We start from the raw sequence: 19628 nt of genomic DNA on the forward strand, positions 1-19628 counted from the left end.
CAAAGTTCAGTTATGTTGGGCACTAGGACCTGTTGAGAACTAAGATGAATTCTGACAGGCTGCTGGCCAGTCTCTCTCTCTCTCTCTCTCTCTCCCCCTCTCTCTCTACTAATCAATCTATCACTCTCTCTCTGTCTGCTGCCCAGTACAGTTGGGAAGCCAGGAACTGAACCAGTTCCTCCCACACCCCGGATCAAGTTCCTCAGCACGAAGTAAGTGTGGGGTACTGAGGGAAAGGGGCTGGGAGGGGTCCTTTTTTTCAGAGTTTTTAGGACTCTGTGACTTCAGTTTAAGGGTTGGGGGTTGCTGACCACTTCCCTAAACTTATCAAACCTCAGGCCACGAAGAGTCGCCAAACCTACCTTCACTATTCTGCTCCCAAACAATATTGGCTGGTGACCTGGATAAACAGGGCATTCCCGACCTTATTCTCCGAGCGTAAGTGGGTACCGTGGTGCTCGTTACCTGCTTGAGACAGTCAGCGTCCGTGGCCCAAGTTGGATCACGCGAAGGCCAAATTGTTCTGTCTTTTAAAATGTAGTTCATTACTTTAGGAGCCCACCTGACTACCTCCCCAGGCCAAGTCTAAGCTTGCTCAATTCCGAAGTGCTGCAGTAGCCAGCTGCCAATTTGGTGATGAATTTATTGGTTTGCGAGACTAACTCCACAAGGCCAAGTCTGTGGTCTCTGAATCCAATTCGCCACAGTTGTTAGATCAGAATTGTGGCCGTCCTCCACAGTCGGAGGAGAAAGTGAGGACGGCAGATGCTGGAGATCAGAGCTGAAAAGTGTGGTGCTGGAAAAGCGCAGCAGGTCAGGCAGCATCCAAGGAGCAGGAGAATCGACGTTTCGGGCATCAGCCCTGCTTCAGTCGTTCAGCCTTTCTCTGGTCTGTCCCTGCTAGGGCAGGGCTGGCAACCAGATCCGAATTGACCCAAATTTGAAATATCACGTTCACTTACCCTGTTGAGAGAGACAAAAGGGGTTTGCCGGCTAACCCCAAACTGTCCGAGAAATTACCCCCAATAAAGCAGAGACCACGCAAACCAGATCAGGTGAAATTGACAAGTAGTTTATTACAAGCATATCGCTGGAAGAGAAATTGACTCGGCTGGCAGAGAACTGACAGTCTGTCCAGATAGATCAAGGATTCTCTTCCCCAAGCTGAGGGTGAAGCCAGGTTTTCTAGGAGTCTTGTAAAATGAGGTTAATTAAAATGGGGAAAGTTACAATGTATTTGGAAATTAAGTGATCCAGTTACAATGATGATCATTGAAAAAAAGTTACCAGACGAAGGTCCTGATTACCGATCCAATGTAACATCCTGACAGTATCGATGAGTTATTGATGACTCAGGAAATTTCATTGATCTTCTGCAGGTAGGTGAGGATGCCTCTTTTGAAAAAGTAAGGTGTTTCCATTGTCCCGTCCTGGGAGCAGGATCCTCTGGTGCCTCTCTGTCTGATGTTTCTTTTATGTGGCTCTGATATTGCTATGTCATGAGACTGACCTCAGGGCTTTGGGACAGTTGTGTTGACCTGGTATTGATAGTGGGTTTTGGGACAGCTGTGTTGACCTGGTATTGTTAGGGGGGGTTGGGACAGTTGTGTTGACCTGGTATTGTTAGTGGGTTTCGGGACAGCTGTGTTGACCTGGTATTGTTAGGGGGGGTTGGGACAGTTGTGTTGACCTGGTATTGTTAGGGGGGTTTTGGGACAGCTGTGTTGACCTGGTATTGTTAGTGGGTTTTGGGACAGCTGTGTTGACCTGGTATTGTTAGGGGGGTTTGGGACAGCTGTGTTGACCTGGTATTGTTAGTGGGTTTTGGGACAGCTGTGTTGACCTGGTATTGTTAGTGGGTTTTGGGACAGTTGTGTTGACCTGGTATTGTTAGTGGGTTTTGGGACAGCTGTGTTGACCTGGTATTGTTAGGGGGGTTTGGGACAGTTGTGTTGACCTGGTATTGTTAGGGGGGTTTGGGACAGCTGTGTTGACCTGGTATTGTTAGTGGGTTTCGGGACAGCTGTGTTGACCTGGTATTGTTAGGGGGGTTTGGGACAGCTGTGTTGACCTGGTATTGCTAGGGGGGTTTTGGGACAGCTGTGTTGACCTGGTATTGTTAGTGGGTTTTGGGACAGTTGTGTTGACCTGGTATTGTTAGTGGGTTTTGGGACAGCTGTGTTGACCTGGTATTGTTAGGGGGGTTTGGGACAGCTGTGTTGACCTGGTATTGTTAGGGGGGTTTGGGACAGTTGTGTTGACCGGGTATTGATAGTGGGTTTTGGGAAGGGCATTCTCTTGTCTGCAAGTGCTGTCTGGTTTCAATTGTCAACCCGCTTGGTCCCTGCTGAGGCATTCTGGGTATTTTTGGTGTAGTTTGGCTAACTTTGCTTTCCTATGTTCTGTGTGGGTATATTATGGGTAGACAAGGTGCCAGATCTTTTCCCCCAACTGGACGCAAAACCGAAAGAACTGTGAATGCAGGGAGTCAGAAACAAAAAAGTGTCAATTGCTGTAAAAACTTAGCAGGACTGGCTAAGTGGATAGAAATCAGAGTTGATGTTTCAGGTCCAGTGACCCTTCCTCAGAAAGTCTTCACAATTCCTTATCTACTAACCATTTAAGGCCATCCTCAGGAAGTTCGCTGAGCTACTGTGAGGTCTGAGGTCTGGAGGAAAACTTGAGTAGATTGGGCCTGGGCTCGTTGGAGTTTCGAAGAATGAGAGGTGACCTTATTGACAGGGGAGATATGGAAAGGGGTTTTCCCTTGTGAGTGAGTCTCGGGCCACAGGACGCCATCTCCGAATAATGGCTCACCCATTTCAAAAAGAACATAGAACATTCCAGCACAGTACAGGCCCTTCGGCCCTCGATGTTGCACCGACCTGTCATGCCGATCTGAAGCCCATCCCACCTACACTATTCCATGTACGTCCATATGCTTGTCCAACGACTACTCAAATGTACTTAAACTTGGTGAATTTACTACCATTGTAGGCAAAGCATTCCATACCCTTACTACTGTCTGAGTAAAGAGACTCCCTCTGACATCTGTCCTATATCTATCACCCCTCAATTTAAAGCTATGCCCCCTCATGCTCACCGTCCCCATACTTGGAAAAAGGCTCTCCCTCCCCACCCTATCTAACCCTCTGATTATCTTATATGTCTCTATTAAGTCACCTCTCAACCTTCTTCTCTCTAACGAGAACAGCCTCAAGTCCCTCAGCCTTTCCTCGTAAGACCTTCCCTCCATACCAGGCAACATCCCGGTAAATCTCCTCTGCACCCTTTCCAAAGCTTCCACATTTATCTTATAATGCTCCAAGTGTGGCTGCACCAGAGTTTCGTACAGCTGCAGCATAACCCCATGGTTCAGAACTCGATCCCTCCAATAATTTTATGCCTTCCTAACAACCCTGTCAACCTGGGTGGCAACTTTCAAGGATCTGTGTACCTGGACACCGAGATCTCTCTGCTCATCTACACTACCAAGAATCTTACCATTAGCCCAGTACTTTGCATTACGGTTACTCCGACCAAAGTGAATCACCTCACACTTGTCAACATTACACTCCATTTGCCACCTCTCAGCCCAGGTCTGCAGCTTATCTACGTCTCTCTGTAACCTACAACATCCTTCACCACTATCCACAGCGCCACCGACCTCAGTGTCATCTGCAAATTTACTAACCCATCCTTCTACGCCCTCATCCAGGTCATTCATAAAAATGACGAACAGCAGTGACCCAACACTGACCCTTGTGGTACACCACTGGTAACTGGACTCCAGGATGAACATTTCCCATCAACCACCACCCTCTGTTTTCTTTCAGCAAGTCAATTACTGATCCAAACTGCTATATCTCCCACAATCCCATTCCTCCGTGTTTTGTACAATAGCCTACTGTGGGGAACCTTATCGAACGCCTTGCTGAAATCCATATACACCACATCAACCAGTTTACTCTCATCTACCTGTTTGGTCACCTTCTCAAAGAACTCAATAAGGTTTGTGAGGCACGACATACCCTTCACAAAACTGTACTGACTATCCTTCATCAAATTATTCTTTTCTCGATGATTATAAATCCTATCTCTTATAACCTTATCCAACACTTTACCAACAACTGAAGTAAGGTTTACTGGTCTATAATTACCAGGGTTGTCTCTACTCCCCTTCTTGAACTGGGGAACCACATTTGCTATCCTCCAGTCTTCTGGCACTATTCCTGTAGACAATGATGATTTAAAGATCAATGCCAAAGGCTCGGCAATCTCCTCCCTGGCTTCCCAGAGGATCCTAGGATAAATCCCATCCAGCCCAGGGGACTTATCGATTTTCACACTCTGCAGGATTTCTAATACCTCTTCCTTGTGAACCTCAATCCCACCCAGTCTAGTAGCCTGTATCTCAGTATTCTCCTTGACAACATTGTCTTTATCTGGAGTGAATACTGTCGAAAAATATTCATTTAATGCTTCCCCTATCTCCTCTGACTCCACACACAACTTCCCACTACTATCCTTGATTGGCCCTAATCTTACTCTCGTCATTCTTTTATCCCTTAAATACCTATAGAAAGCCTTAGGGGTTACCCTGATCCTATCCGCCAAAAACTTCTCATGTCCCCTCCTGGCTCTTCTGAGGGAGCATTGTTTGGGCATTGTGAATCTGTGGAGTTCCTGACCACAGAGGATTGTTGAGGCTGGGTCATTAGGTGTATTCAAAGTAGAGGTCGACAGATTTTTAGGCAAGAAGTAAATGGAGGGAAACAGTTGGAAAGTAGCACTGAGGATGATCAATTCAGCAACGGTCTCATTGATGGTGTAGCAACTTATTGGGCTGAATGGTCTACATACCATCTCATGGTCTAAGCTAATGGTGCACAAATTTCTGGAGGAGGACTCACAAGGGTCTGAAAGGGCAACTTTTCACGCAGAGAGAGAGATAGAGAAACCGGGAGAGGACAGAGAGAGAGAGAGAGAGAGAAAGAGGGACATGGAGAGAGGGAAAAGACAAAGAGAGAGAGAGAGCTGGGAGAAATAGATTCAGTGAGTGGTGAGTTGGATATTACAGAATGATGCATTCTTCAATAAATCACTTGCATGTGGAGTTTTACAGACTGCAGCTGGGAGAGAGACAGAGACGGAAAGAGAGAGAGAGAGAGAGACGGAGAGAGACAGACAGACAGAGGGAAACGTCACCATGAGGAACTTGAACATTCTGGTCCTAACCTTCTGCCATTGCTGTAAGTAAATATAAACAATTCCAATCTCCTATCTTTCTCTCTCTCTCTCATTCTCCCACTCTTCCTCTCTCACCAAGTCGCCCAGGCTCACTCTCTCTGTCACTCTCTGTCTATTGGGCCCTCTCATTGCCCATCTCATCTCCCTCTCTGCCTCTCTCGCTCCCTCTTTCATTTGCCCACACACCCTCTCTACCCACCTCTGTCTCTCTCTCTCTCTGTCCCCCACCCCACCCCACCCCCACTCCCACCCTCTCTCTCACTATCTCTCTCTGTAGCTCTGACCCATTCGTGCTGTCTCTCTGTCCGCCTCTATCTTCCCCCGCCCCTCTCTCTCTCTCTGTCACCCCCCCACCCACACTATCCTTCACTGTCCGTCTTCCCTTCTGCCCTCCCTCTCTCTCCCCATCTCTCTCTCTCCACTCTCCCCCTCTCTGTGTCTCCTGATCTCTCTCCCCCACGCTCTGTGTCTCCCCCTCTCTGCCCCACATTCTGTCTCTCTTTCCCCCTTGTGTCTACCTCTCTCTGTCTCTCTCTCTCTCCCTCTCTCTTCCCCCTCCCCCATCTCTCTCTCCCCGTCTCTTTGTCTTTGTCCCTCTCTCTCCCCTCCCTCTCTCCCCTCTATTTGTCTGTCCCCGCCTCTGTTCCCCACTCTCTGTCTTCCATCCTCTCTCTTCCCTCTCTCTCCCTCACCCCCTCTCTCTGTCTCTCCCTCTCCCTCGTTCCTCTTCTCTCTGTCTCTGTGTCTCTCTTCCCCACTCTCTGACTCTCACCCTCACTGTTCCCCCTTTCTCTGTCTCTTTCTCTCTCTCTCCCTTTCTCTCCCAGCTCTCTGTCTCCCCCTCTCCTCCAGCCCCTACACACCCTCCCTATCTCTGTAAACTCCTCCAGCCCACACTCCCCCTCCCCATCTCTGTAAACTCCTCCAGCCCCTACAGCCCATCTGTATTGCTGTAACGCCCTCCAGCCCCTACACCCCCTCGCCATCTCTGTAACTCCCCTCCAGCCCCTACACCCCCTCGCTATCTCTGTAACCCCCTCCATCCCCAACACCCCCTCCTTATCTCTGTAACTCCCCTCCAGCCCCTACACCCCCTCCCTATCTCTGTAACTCCCTCCAGCCCCTACACCCCCTCCCTATCTCTGAAACCCCCTCCATCCCCTACACCCCCTCCCTATCTCTGTAACTCCCTCCAGCCCCGACACCCCCTCCCTATCTCTGAAACCCCCTCCAGCCCCTACACCCTCTCGCTATCTCTGTAACTCCCTCCAGCCCCTACACCCCCTCCCTATCTCAGTAACCCCCTCCAGCCCCTACACCCTCTCGCTATCTCTGTAACTCCCTCCAGCCCCTACACCCCCTCCCTATCTCTGAAACCCCCTCCAGCCCCTACACCCTCTCGCTATCTCTGTAACTCCCTCCAGCCCCTACACCCCCTCCCTATCTCAGTAACTCTCTCCAGGCCCTACACCCCCTTCCCCATCTCTGTACTCTCCTCCAGTCCTTGCATCCCTCACTGCCTCTGTCACCACTCCCATTCCCTATACACCTCCATATCTCTGTAATCCCCTCCAGCCCTACAGTCCTCCATATCTCCATCACTTCCCCCACCACGTGCACCCCTAAAGAAACAGGGATGGGATGTAGTTGCTGGAGGAAGAGATTGAGTCATAAACCCTCCAGTCCAATTTGTCCATTCAAACCCAGATATCCCAGCCTAATCTAGCCCCATTTTCCAGCACTTGGCCCATATCCCTCTAAACCCTTCCTATTCATATACCCATCCAGATGCCCTTTAAATGTTGTAATTGTACCAGCCTCCACTACTTCCTCTGGCAGCTCGTTTTATACATGTACCACCCCCTGCCTGAAAGAGTTGCCCCTTAGGTCTCTTTTGCATCTTTCCCCTCTCATCCTAAACCTTTGCCCCTCTGGTTCTGGATTCCCCCAGCACCTTGCTGTTGGTTGTGAATCATCTCATATCGAATGGATCAGTTGGAGTGACATTTAGATGCAATGAGGAATTGACAAGAGCAAGGGGATGTGATGGATGGCTGCTATACAAAGGAAAAAATGTTGCAGTTACAGTCAGGTCGATGAGTTAACTCCAGCAAAGGTAGGAGAGGTAGGTAGGTAGGGCAGTAGTCTTCTTTGGCTCTCCCCATTTCAAACAAGTATACTGTTTTTGCAAAATGTAGGGGGTGATGGATTCTCAGGGGAGTTAGACCCCATCTACCACCCCTGAGAAAAAGAAAAGGAAATGACATCACAGCAGGAAGTTGTGTCACCACAGGAAATGACATCGCCAACCCAAAGAAGCCCAAACATATAATTACAAAGCAGGAATTATCAACAGTACTTCATCTGGAGGCCCACTGAAGATGTTACCTTGTATGGTGATGAAACGCCTGGACACGACCTTCCAGTTCAGGGAACAAACCTACATCCAGAACCGCAATCTGAGCTACAAATCTTCTGATAACTTGCAGGGGACTAATATACTGGCAGGGAGATTTGCTGGAGGTGCTCAGGAGGATTTAAGCTATTAGGGTGTGTGTGGTGGATTCCAGGCAGATAGTGAGGAAAGAGATCAATATGAGACTGGTCCAGTTGAGAATAGAAGGGCAGGCAGGGACAAAGGATGGAACAAGGTAGGACTGATAAACGAAACTACATTTATTTCAATGCAGGAGGCCTTTAACAGGGAAGACAGATGAACTCAGGGCATGCTTAGGAAAATGGGACTGGGATATCGTAACAATTACAGAAACGTGGCTCAGGAATGGAAAGGACTGACAGCTTAATGTTCCAGGATACAAATACGACCGGAAGGATAGAAAGGGAGGCAAGAGAGGAGGGGGAGTGGAGACTTTGATACGGGATAGCATTACAGCTGTAATGAGGGAGAATATTCCTGGGAATACGTCGAATGAATTTCACTGTGTTGAACTGAGAAATAAGAAAGGGATAATCACCTTATAGGGATTGTATTATACACCCCCTAATAGCCAGAGGTAAATTGAGGAACAAATTTGTAAGGAGATCACTGTAAGAAAAATAGAGTGGTTATGGTAGAGGATTTTAACTTTCCAAACATAGACTGGGTCTGCCATAGTCTTAAGGGTTTAGATGGAAAGGAATTTGTTAAGTGTGTTCAAGAAAATTTTCTGATTCAGAATGTGGACGTACCGACTAGAGAAGGTGCAAAACTTTATCTACTCTTGGGAAATAAGGCAGGGCAGGTGACAGAGGAGTCAGTGGGGGAACACTTTGGGGCCAGCGACCATAATTCTATTAGTTTTAAAATAGTGATGGAAAAGGATAGACCAGATCTAACAGTTGAAGTCCTGAATTGGAGGAAGGCTAAATTTGATGGCATTAGGCCAGAACATTCAAAAGCTGACGGGAGGCAGATATTCGCAGGTAAAGGGACGTCTGAAAAATGGGAAGCCTTCAGAAATGAGATAATGAGATTCCAGAGAAAGTATATTCCTATTAGGGTGAAAGGGAAGGCTGGTAGGTATAGGAAATTAGATTAGATTAGATTACTTACAGTGTGGAAACAGGCCCTTCGGCCCAATAAGTCCACACTGCCCCGGGGAAGCACAACCCGCCCATACCCCTACATTTACCCTTTCACCTAACACTATGGGCAATTTAGCATGGCCAGTTCACTTGACCTGCACATCTTTGGACTGTGGGAGGAAACCGGAGCACCCAGATGAAACCCACACAGACACGGGGAGAACGTGCAAACTCCACACAGTCAGTCGCCTGAGGCGGGAATTGAACCCGGGTCTCTGGCGCTGTGAGGCAGCAGTGCTAACCACTCGTAAGAGAGACCAGGACCTAAGGGCATAGCCTTAGAGTAAAGAGGACACTCTTTAGAATCGAGATAAGAAGAAACTTCTTCAGCCAGAATGTGGTGAATCTATGGAATTCATTGCCACAGAAGGGTGTGCGGGCCAGGTCATTGAGTATATTTAAGACTGAAATAGATAGGTTCCTGAGTATCAAGGGGATCAAGGTTGTAGAAAGTGGGAGAATGGGATTGAGAAACTTATCGCCATGATCGAATGGTGGAGTAGACTTGATGGGCTGAATGGCCTAATTTCTATTCCTATGTCTTATGGTATGGATTGGAGGGAGTTGCAGAGATAGGGAGATTTCCTTTATGCTTGTTCGTGTCTCTCTGTCTCTGATTCTCTCCCTCTCTCGCTCTCTCACACACATACAATCCACAGTGGGCACCATGCTTTCGGTCCCCCAGGGGGCTGGGGTGAAGAGGCCAAACCGTTTCTCCAGCGAGCTGATCAACCTGGGGAGGATGCGCGGCTGCGAGGTGGAGGAGAGTCTGGTGGATGCGGAAGAGGCAGAAGACGACGAGGAGATGGAGGAGGAATTGAGCTCGTGGCTGGCTTTGCTGGACAAGGAGAGGGAGCTGAACGCGGCCTTGGACAAGGCCTGGTCTGAGGCCCGGCTGGAGTTGGCCCGGATGAAGGAGAAGGGCAGCCGAGCTCTGGGGGGTCTGAGGGACGAATTAGTGTTAGCTGTGGTGTGCTACACCATGGAATATCCACCCCCTCCCTTGGGACCCCTCTACCTGGTCTTTAACCAGGCTTCAAGGCACTGCCTAGGGCCTGAGGAATCCCAGGAGGCATGTGATAGGTTCCGAGGCCTACACCAGCTCCTATGCCTGGCACTGAGGGGCCTGAGGAGGGCAGAGCGGGTCCATGATGGAAAGAGGGCAGTGGGCACCGTTTACAGGGGCTCCCCAAGGCCATTCTGGGCAAACGTTGGCGACACGGTGCAGTTTGGGAGTTTCACCTCCACGTCCGCGAGCAGGGACGTGGCCGAGATCTTCGCTGGGGGAGGGGGAGGGAGCGGGGGGACGCTCTTCCACATCCGCACGGCCAGGGGGGCCTCCGTGGAGGAGCTGTCCCCCTTCCCTCAGGAAAAGGAGGTCCTCATCCCTCCGTGTGAGGTCTTCCGAGTTGACAAGGTCGAGAGGTCGAAGGTCAACGGCCAACCCCGTGTAGACCTCCACCTGACCTCCCTTCAGTTGTCGGGGGTGAGTAGGACCACAGATACCGGGCGATTGTACCTCCTCACCCTCACGCTCACTCTCACCCTCGCTCGGGAACACTGTTAAACTGGTCAGGAGGCAGGCACTAACTGACTGACCACCACATCAAAGAGAGATTAACCTGCTGGTCAGTGACAAGGGAGCACCGCACTGTGGGAGGGTCAGTGCAGAAAGAGTGCTGCACTGTCGTTGTTCAGTGCTGACAGAGCACGATGCTGTCGGAGGGTCAGTGCTGAGGACGTGGGCACTGTCAGAGGGTCAGTGCTGAGGGCGTGGGCCCTGTCGGAGGGTCAGTGCTGAGGGAGTGCCGCACTGCCGGAGAGTCAGTGCTGAGGGAGTGGGCACGGTCAGAGGGTCAGTGCTGAGGGCGTGGGCACTGTCGGAGGGTCAGTGCTGAAGGAGTACCGCACTGTCGGAGGGTCAGTGCTGAAGGAGTACCGCACTGTCGGAGGGTCAGTGCTGAAGGAGTGCCGCACTGCCGGAGAGTCAGTGCTGAGGGAGTACCGCACTGTCGGAGGGTCAGTGCTGAAGGAATGCCACACTCTTGGAGGGTCAGCGCTGAGTGTGTAGGAAGTGTATATGAGGAACCTTGGTATTGACCCATTCTGTGATGTGGGTTGAATAATGTCTCTGGTTCTGGACTGTTCCTAATCCTGTGACACTGTTGTGCTCCCCGTTAATGTGTCTCTCTCAAATGACATCCTCCCTTCACCTGGTAGTTATGTTACTGACACCTAAAATACAGCTAATCTCCATCAATCGTCTTTGTTTATACATTTGTAAAAAGGATTTGTAAAAAGTGAAATAAAATGGAAATCTGAAATTAATGAGAAGTTAATTATTGTTTATATTCATAAAACCTGAACTCTGACCAAGACTTCAAACCCTCTCTGAACAGGGTCCCTATCAGAGAGAGAGAGAGAGAGAGAGAGAGGGAGAAATCTGCCAAGATTCCTGCTCCTGATCACTGCCCGGTGATCCCTGGGTTAGAGAGAGAGAGGGGGAAATCAGCCAGGGTTCCTGCTCCTGATCACTGCCCAGTGATCCCTGGGTTAGAGAGAGAGAGAGGGGAAATCAGCCAGGGTTCCTGCTCCTGATCACTGCCCCGTGATCCCTGGGTTAGAGAGAGAGAGAAAGGGGAAATCAGCCAGGGTTCCTGCTCCTGATCACTGCCCCGTGATCCCTGGGTTAGAGAGAGAGAGAAAGAAAGCGAGAGAAGGGGGGCACAAAATCAGCCAGGGTTCCTGTTCCTGATCACTTCCCAGTGATCCTTGGGTTAGAGAGAGAGAAAACAAAACAGAGGGGGAAATCAGTCAGGGTTCCTGCTACCCACTGAATCCTGGGTGAGAGACACAGTGAGTGAGTGGTGCGTGTTGTTACATTAAGTTTGTATTGGTTCCCTCACACTTTGCCGGGAGATCGTGTGGGATTTCTCGACACATGGAGTCACAAAGTTTCCGAGTGCTGTTCCCACGCTGACAACATACATTCAGACTTATCTTTCCGAGTCGGGCAAGAACTGTCATTCAAACTTGTGAAGATTAGCATTACAGGGAACTGGACCGAGTGAGAGAGAGACAGCGAGAGAGGGAAAGGCAGACAGCAAGTGTCAGAGGGATTGAGAGAGACAGAGCTCGACTGAGGTCGATAGAAAGGGAGGTGGAGAGAGAGAGATAGAGATCTTAGTGGGGAGAGTGTATCAGAGTGACATAGACAGTGTGATTAAGAGAGACATCGAGGGACTTTGAGAGAGATGGAGTGTGCTCAATGGAGAGAAAGAAGTCAAGAGACTGCTGGGGGGTGGAGAGAAAGTGAGAATCATAGAACATAGAAAAGTACAGCACAGAACAGGCCATTCAGCCCATGATGTTTTACTGAGGATTAATCCTAATGTGTAATAATATAACCTGACCTACACGCACCTCAATTCACTGCTGTCCATGTGCAAGTCCAGAAGTCACTTAAATATCACACCACCTCCGCTGGCAACGCGTTCCATACATTTACAACTCTCTGTGTAAAGAACCTACCTCTGATGTCTCCTTTATACCTTCCTCCTAATATCTTAAAACTATGACCCCTCCTGCCAGTCAATCCTGCCCTGGGGAAACGTCTCTGACTATTAACTCTATCCCAGCCTCTCATTACCTTGTACACCTCGATCAAGTCTCCTCTCTTCTTCCTTCTCTCCAGAGAGAAAAGTTCGAGCTTAGTCAAACTATCTTTGTAAGACAAGTCCTCCAGTCCAGGCAGCATCCTGGTAAACCTTCTTTGCACCCTCTCCAAACCCTCTGTATCTTCCCTATAGGAGGGCGACCAGAACTGGACACAATATTCCAAGTGTGATATCACCAGGGACTTGTAGAACTGCAGCAAAACTTTGCGGCTCTTAAACTCGATCTCCCTGTTAGTGAAAACCAAAACACCAGATGCTTTCTTTACAACCCTATCCACTTGGGTGGCAACTTTGAGGCATCTATGTACTTGAACACCCAGATCCCTCTGTTCCTCCACACTGCCAAGAATCCTGTCTTTAATCCGATATTCAGCATTCAAGTTCAACCTTCCAAAATGCATCACTTCACATTTATCCAGGTTGAACTCCATCTGCCATTTCTCAGCCCAGCTCTGCATCCTGGCTATGACGCGCTGCAGCCTGCAATACCCCTCAATACTACCAATGGTACCTCCAACCTTTTTGTCATCTACAAATTTACTAACCCACCCCTCAACCTCCTCATCCAAGTAATTTAGAAAAACTACAAAGAGCAGAGGCTCAAGAACAGAACCCTGTGGGACCCCACTCACCACTGACTTCCAGGCAGAATACTTCCCATCTACACCCACTCTCCGCCTCTGTCAGCCAGCCAATTCTGAATCCAGAGAGCCAAATCTCCCTGTATCCCATACCTCCTGACTTTAAGAATAAGCCTACCATGGGGAATCTTATCAAATGCCTTGCTGAAGTCCATTCCGTTGATCTGTCTCATCACCTCCTCAAAGAACTCAATAAGATTTGTGAGGCATGACCTGCCTCTCACAAAGCCATGCTGACTGCCTTTAATCACACTATGCTTTTCCAAATAGTCATAAATTCTATCCCTCAGAATTCTTTCTAAAACCTTGCTGACCACAGATGTAAGACTGGTCTGTAATTGCCAGGGATTTCCCTATTACCCTTCTTCAAAAGAGGAACACCATTCACCTCCTTCCAATCCTCTGGTACGACTCCCGTGGAGAGTGAGGAAGCAAAGATCTTTGCCAATGGATCAGCAACCATGTTTCTTGCTGCCTGGAGGAACTCGGATAAATCTGGCCTGGCCCTGGAGACTTATCAATCTTAATGTTCACCAAACCTCCCAGTACATCAACCTCATCAATCTTGATCTGTTCAAGACTGTATCCCAGCTCCTCAAAGTTCTCATTCACAACAGGTTCCCTTTCCTTGGTGAAAACCAAAGTTAAAAAAAAACATTTCGGGCTTCCCCCACCTGATCAGACTCCACGCACAGTTTCCCAATGCTAGTCCTGATCAGCCCTATCTTCTCCCTGATCATTCTCTTATTCCTCACGTATGAGTAAAACGCCTTTGGGTTCACCCTAATCTTTCTTGACAAGCCTTTTACAGGCCCCTCTTGGCTCTCCTCACTCCATCTCTGAGCTCCTTTCTAGCAAGCCTGTAATCCTCGAAAGCTGCGCTATATCCTTGCTTCCTCTTCATTTTGATGAGAAGCTCCTCTGTTCTATTCATCCAAGGCTCCTTAATCTTACCCCTTCTTACCTGTCTCAGAGGAACAAATTCAGGCATCACTCACAACAACTGTTCCTTAAATAGTCTCCACATGTCTGCTCATTCTGCGAAAAATTTCTCCCAGTCTGTAGATCTCAATTGTTGGGCTGAAGACCCTGTTTCCACACTGTAAGTAATCTAATCTAATGTGTCTGGATACCACCTTCCCCAGAAGGTATCCCAATGGTCTAGGCCAGCTGCGCATTTCCAGCACCACACTTTTCAACTCTGGTCTCTAGCATCTGCAGTCCTCACTTTCTCCTAGGTATCTGAAGCCCACCCTCCTGCACCAGCCTCGCAGCCACATGTTAAGCTGCATTTGCTGACTGTTGCTCACCTCACTACCTCATGCAACGGTAGCAAACCTAAGATCACTAGCTCTCTGTAGTCACTTTTCAGATCCGCAATCCTGGCTATATCATCGGTGTCAATATGTACCACGATATTTGGCTGCTCACCCACTTAAAAAACTTCTCGGTAGCCCTCGCTCTGTTCAACATGGAAGCCCGACTCTCAAGGTAAATCCCTTTTTAAGTGGGAAAATCTCACTTTTTCGCTTCCCTCCCCCCTCTCTCCTCGCTGCTCTGTTCAAACATAGAAAATGTGACAGGAAGATGGAGAGAGAACGTGCATTAGAGACTCAAACAAGGGGATAGACATGGAGAGGGTTACAGTACGAGACTGGGTGATTGAGAGGGACAGAGACAGCATGGTTGATAAGGATAGAGAGAGAGAGAGAGAGATGGGGAGAGAAAGAGAGAGAGTGTATGTAATTGAGAGAGGAGAGGGAGAATTGAGAGGGACAGAGACGAAGAGGCAGACAGAGAGTGAGGTGAAAGATTCACAATGACAGAGAGATAGAGACAGTGTGATTGAGAGAGACCAAAAGAGAGATTGTGATAGAGAGAGCGACAGAGAGAGAAAGAGAGATAGGGAGAGGGTTACGGTGAGAGACTGACAGATAGAGACAATGGGTAAAATCAATGCAGAGGCTGGAAACTAGAGTCTAGATTAGAGTGGTGCTGGAAAAGCACAGCAGTTCAGGTAGCATCGTAGGAGCAGTAAAATCGATGTTTTGGGCAAAAGCCCTTCATCAGGAATACAGGCAGAGAGCCTGAAGGGTGGAGAGATAAGTGAGAGGAGGGTAGAGGTGGGGAGAAAGTAGCATAGAGTACAATGAGTGAGTGGGGGAGGGGATGAAGGTGATAGGTTAGGGGGGAGCGGGAATGGATAGGTGGAAAAGAAGATAGGCAGGTAGGACAAATCATGGGGACAGCGCTGAGCTGGAAGTTTGGAACTAGGGCGAGGTGGGGGAAGGGGAAATGAGGAAACTGTTGAAGTCCACATTGATGCCCTGGGGTTGAAGTGTTCAGAGGTGGAAGATGAGGCGTTCTTCCTCCAGGCGTCTGGTGGTGAGGGAGCGGTGGTGAAGGAGGCCCAGGACCTCCATGTCCTCGGCAGAGTGGGAGGGGGAGTTGAAATGTTGGGCCACGGGGCGGTTTGGTTGATTGGTGCGGGTGTCCCGGAGATGTTCCCTAAAGCACTCTGCTAGGAGGTGCCCAGTGTCCCCAATGTAGAGGAGACCACATTGGGAGCAACGGATACAATAAATGATATTAGTGGATGTGCAAGTAAAACTTTGATGAATGTGGAAGGCTCCTTTAGGGCCTTGGATAGAGGTGAGGGAGGAGGTGTGGGCGTAGGTTATGCAATTCCTGCGGTGGCAGGGGAAAGTGCCAGGACGGGAGGGTGGGTTGTAGTGGGGTGTGGACCTGACCAGGTAGTCACGGAGGGAATGGTCTTTGCGGAAGGCGGAAAGGGGTGGGGAGGGGAATATATCCCTGGTGGTGGGGTCTGTTTGGAGGTGGCAGAAATGTCGGCGGATAATTTTTTTTATGTGAAGGTTGGTGGGGTGGATAGAGACACTGACTGAGAGATTGAGAGAGATAGAGAGAAGGTTACAGTTAAAGACTAACAGAGACAGACAGTGACTAAGAGAGGGAGATAGAGAGAGGGTTACAATGAGAGACTGACAGCATCAGGCTGTATAGGTTTTGAAGCAGCATCAGCTGTATACTTTTCATGGCTTTTAATTAAAATAAAAAGTCCGAATTTCTCTTGGTTGTTCCAAACAAGTTTGTGACAACTATCACCGTACAAATACTCTGAGCAAGAGCTGGGCAACAACGTAGATTTGCCAGCACAAATATTGCACTGAGAATGAATCACAAAAAATAAGTTAAATTAGCAAGGATCGCCTGATCGAATAGGTTTCAGTGTAAGACAAGACTATAACAGTTCTGACTGTGCTCTTAGCTCCCCTTGCCTCTCTGTGATTCATAATATTCCAATCACATCTGCCTACAAGCCTCGACCTAACTCAGTCTTGTATACTTGAATAGTCCAACCTCCTCTGCTCGGTGAGAAAGGGAACATAACGGACTCACAACGTGGTGAGGGAAGGATTCATCCCTCATTTCTGTTTCAACTCTGAAAACCTCATTGAGACAAACCACGCCGATAGTCTGGGGGAGGTGGTAAGTGTCCCTAAATAGGAGTCCTGCCTCAGAGAGTGAAATACCACTTCCGAACAGATTGATTCGAAAATATTTATAACTTCACTCTTTTCCCCAAACACTCACCCCACCCCCCGCCACGTTATCTTACCCTGACTTGAGTCCGTGTAAAGCAAGTGCCATTCCCTGAGAATGTTCTCGTTGACGGAGAGGCATAAATCCTCTGAAGAGTTTGAACTGGGCCGATGCTTCAGCAATCCTGACATGATGTTTGTGCTGAGAATGTGGCAGATTCCCTCAGACTGAGCGGGAACAGACCTGCCTTGAGCTCACCATCCGTCTTATTGGCACAGTCCGTAGACCAGCAAGGTCATGGGAAATGACAGGGCATGTCTCCAGGCCCACTCGGTACTCACTGTGTGTCCCCTCGTCCGTCAGGATGACCGCATTATAACAACAGTTCGACTCTCGGGTTTCTGAGCTAAAAATGTTCTGTGTCCACTTTAATTTATGCCGTGTAAAATACAACGTATTCGTGAAGTTAAATCTGATATGTGTTAACTTTTCAAGACTTGGTTCATGTCTCGACCTGAGGGTCCTAGGGACAAGAGGAGGATATTCAGCCCCTCGAGTATCGTCGTCTCGCATTCAATGCTTATCTGTGACATAGCATGATCGATTTTATAAAATGTTTGCATTTCAGGATCATAGGATGTTTGCATCACTGGTCAGGTCAGTATTTATTGATCCCCGGGCAGTTCAGAGTCAATCACATTGCTATGGGTCTGGTGTCACATGTCGACCAGACCAGGTGAGGATGGCAGATTTCCTTCGCTAAAAGACGTTAGAGAGTTAAGTTTTTGTTTGGTTTTTTTCCCAGATGGTGATTTCGTGACAATCATTAGACTCACAATTCCAGACTTTTTAATAGAATTCTAATCCTAACATGCTGTGATTTGAACCTGGGCTGCCAGAACATCACTGGGCTCTCTGGATAATAGTGCTAATATCATTGGGCAAAAGCTGCTGGCCTGTATCCCTTAATATCTTCGGTTAACAAAATATTATCGACCTCAGATTTAAAACTAACAACTCATCTAGCACCCACTGCTATTTGTTGAAGTGTATTCAAAACCATGAGAAACTTAATCTAAATTAGTTATGTAAAATCGCATTTTGTTCTCCCATGCTTAGCGAGTATTAACAAGCATCAAGTTTAACAGTTGACATAAATCAATATGTAATAAAGATGTAGGTAATTTCACCATTTCCTGCCTTCTTTGATAACAGGTTTTCCTTAAGTACACTGTTAATGTCTTAAAATTATCTTCAATGCAATGTTTAAAGTTTTCCTTCTATCTTAGGTTTCTCGATGTTTGATAATCCACATTTTAATATCCATAGGAACAGACGAGAATGTCCATCAAACTAAACCGTCTGACCGATTCCTTCAGAATTATTAGTCCTGCCCCGCAGCCCAGGGCATATCTCACACTTGGTACGTTATCATCTCTCCCCCTGCTACATACGAAATACAGGGAGATGTTAAGTGACGATTTTGGGGGCGTCGGGGGAGGAGGGATAGTATAAATTAAATAGTACAATGAAAAAGAGAGGCTTCAGCTTGGGTGTGGAACACTGTCAGCACGAGGGGTGGAAACGGGAGCCTGTCACTGTCCACTAAACCACCGCCCTTGCTGTCATCCAAAAACTTACCAACAGTTGCCTCCTAGATTGTCATCCAAATTGTTGATACAAATGACAAGCAATAGTGGTCCCAACACCAATCCTTGTGCCAGGCCTTCAGTATATGTACAACAATCCACTGCCGGAGTGAATCCAATGCAATCTTCTGTGAAGAAGGCTATTTAAGAGTCGATCAGGAATTCCTGATGAAGGGCTTATGCCCTATCTTGGTCGATTCTCCTGCTGGTCTGATGCTCCCTGACCTGCTGTGCTTTTCCAACACCACACTTTTCGACTCTGATCACCAGCATCTGCGTTCCTCACTTTCTCCCTGTCCCTTATGGACCCCAACCCACACTTGACTAAGTCATTCATGCTTAATATGCGAATATAGAGTTACAGATCTTCATTTCCGGACAGATTTATCAGAAGTTCAGTGAGGGAGCGGGATGACTAATGAGAACACAACTGAGGTGGGCGACAATGATAATAAGAGCAAGGTCAGGGACGTATCTGAACGCAAAACGGCCAGGAGAATGAGGTCAGTGATGTATCTGAATGTGGGATGACAATAAGAACGGCAGTAATGATGTATCTGGATTGAGAGTGGCAAGTATGTGTGAGAACATGGAATGTGTTGCCAGCAGGAGTTGTGGAAGCGAGGTCATTGGGGATATTTAAGAGACTGCTGGATATGTATATGGTCATAGACATTTGAGAGTTCATACATTAGGTTTACCTTACATGAGGATCAATGGTCGGCACAACATGGTGGGCTGAAGGGCCTGTTCTGTGCTGGACTGTTCTCTGTTCTATCTTCTTTATGATTTTCATCAATGATGATTCCAGATGGCTAGTGACGATTAGAGGTTTTGTATTCCACAAGCTGCTGCATTATTATGGGGTGCTGCTGTGATGGTGGATATGTGTCAGTGTGACGGGAACCTTTGCTTGTGATTTATTTTATTCTTGGGACGAGCGGAAGGGACGGGGAGCATGTTGTCCTCTCTTGGTCCTTCACGTGGTTCCAGATCCTGGGCGATTGTGGTTGGGAAGTTAAATGCTGACCTCGGCAGCAGCAATGCACACATTCAGTCTGTAAGGAGAATCATGTTGAATCAGTGCGTTAAATATTCTTGTTTAAAGAGGGAATCTCCTTACCTCGAGTCCGGGAGAACGGCTCCGAACTATATTTTCACTCTGAGATTAATCTGATTCAACGCAACATCGGTTGAAATAATTTGTGATCTTGGAATTGGGCTCTTGGTGTTTGAACGGGCAGGATTATTGCTGGCAGATC

The 19628-nt window shown here is 48.1% G+C and overlaps 4 protein-coding genes across 5 annotated transcripts in view; 2 read left to right on the forward strand and 2 right to left on the reverse strand.

Annotated features, from left to right (window-relative positions):
* LOC140468549 (uncharacterized) overlaps positions 1-17075 on the reverse strand; it is a 54052-nt gene extending 36977 nt beyond the window's left edge. Inside the window, exon 1 of the mRNA XM_072564640.1 lies at positions 16794-17075. Within this exon, the coding sequence (XP_072420741.1) occupies positions 16794-16908 (115 nt within the window). The 5' untranslated portion in view covers positions 16909-17075. The remainder of the gene's footprint in view (positions 1-16793) is intronic.
* Positions 1-19628, reverse strand: part of LOC140468458 (uncharacterized) — a 1057462-nt gene that overhangs the window by 582065 nt on the left and 455769 nt on the right. The window lies entirely within an intron of this gene.
* LOC140468457 (ecto-ADP-ribosyltransferase 5-like) lies at positions 125-11087 on the forward strand. Of its 2 annotated transcripts, none has more exons than XM_072564545.1 (3): positions 125-212; positions 5118-5252; positions 9495-11087. In XM_072564545.1, the coding sequence occupies exons 2-3, from the start codon at positions 5210-5212 to the stop codon at positions 10400-10402; spliced, it is 951 nt and encodes a 316-aa protein (XP_072420646.1). In that variant the 5' UTR covers positions 125-212; positions 5118-5209; the 3' UTR covers positions 10403-11087. The 2 variants fall into 2 exon arrangements, with proteins under 2 accessions (XP_072420646.1, XP_072420647.1); XM_072564546.1 differs by lacking the exon at positions 125-212 and adding an exon at positions 880-1379.
* LOC140468483 (probable G-protein coupled receptor 139) overlaps positions 18778-19628 on the forward strand; it is a 37917-nt gene continuing 37066 nt past the window's right edge. The window contains exon 1 of the mRNA XM_072564564.1: positions 18778-18869. Coding sequence (XP_072420665.1) covers positions 18778-18869 — 92 coding nt within the window. The remainder of the gene's footprint in view (positions 18870-19628) is intronic.

This window comes from Chiloscyllium punctatum, chromosome 47, assembly GCF_047496795.1.
Source record: "Chiloscyllium punctatum isolate Juve2018m chromosome 47, sChiPun1.3, whole genome shotgun sequence".
Classification (NCBI taxonomy): domain Eukaryota; kingdom Metazoa; phylum Chordata; class Chondrichthyes; order Orectolobiformes; family Hemiscylliidae; genus Chiloscyllium; species Chiloscyllium punctatum.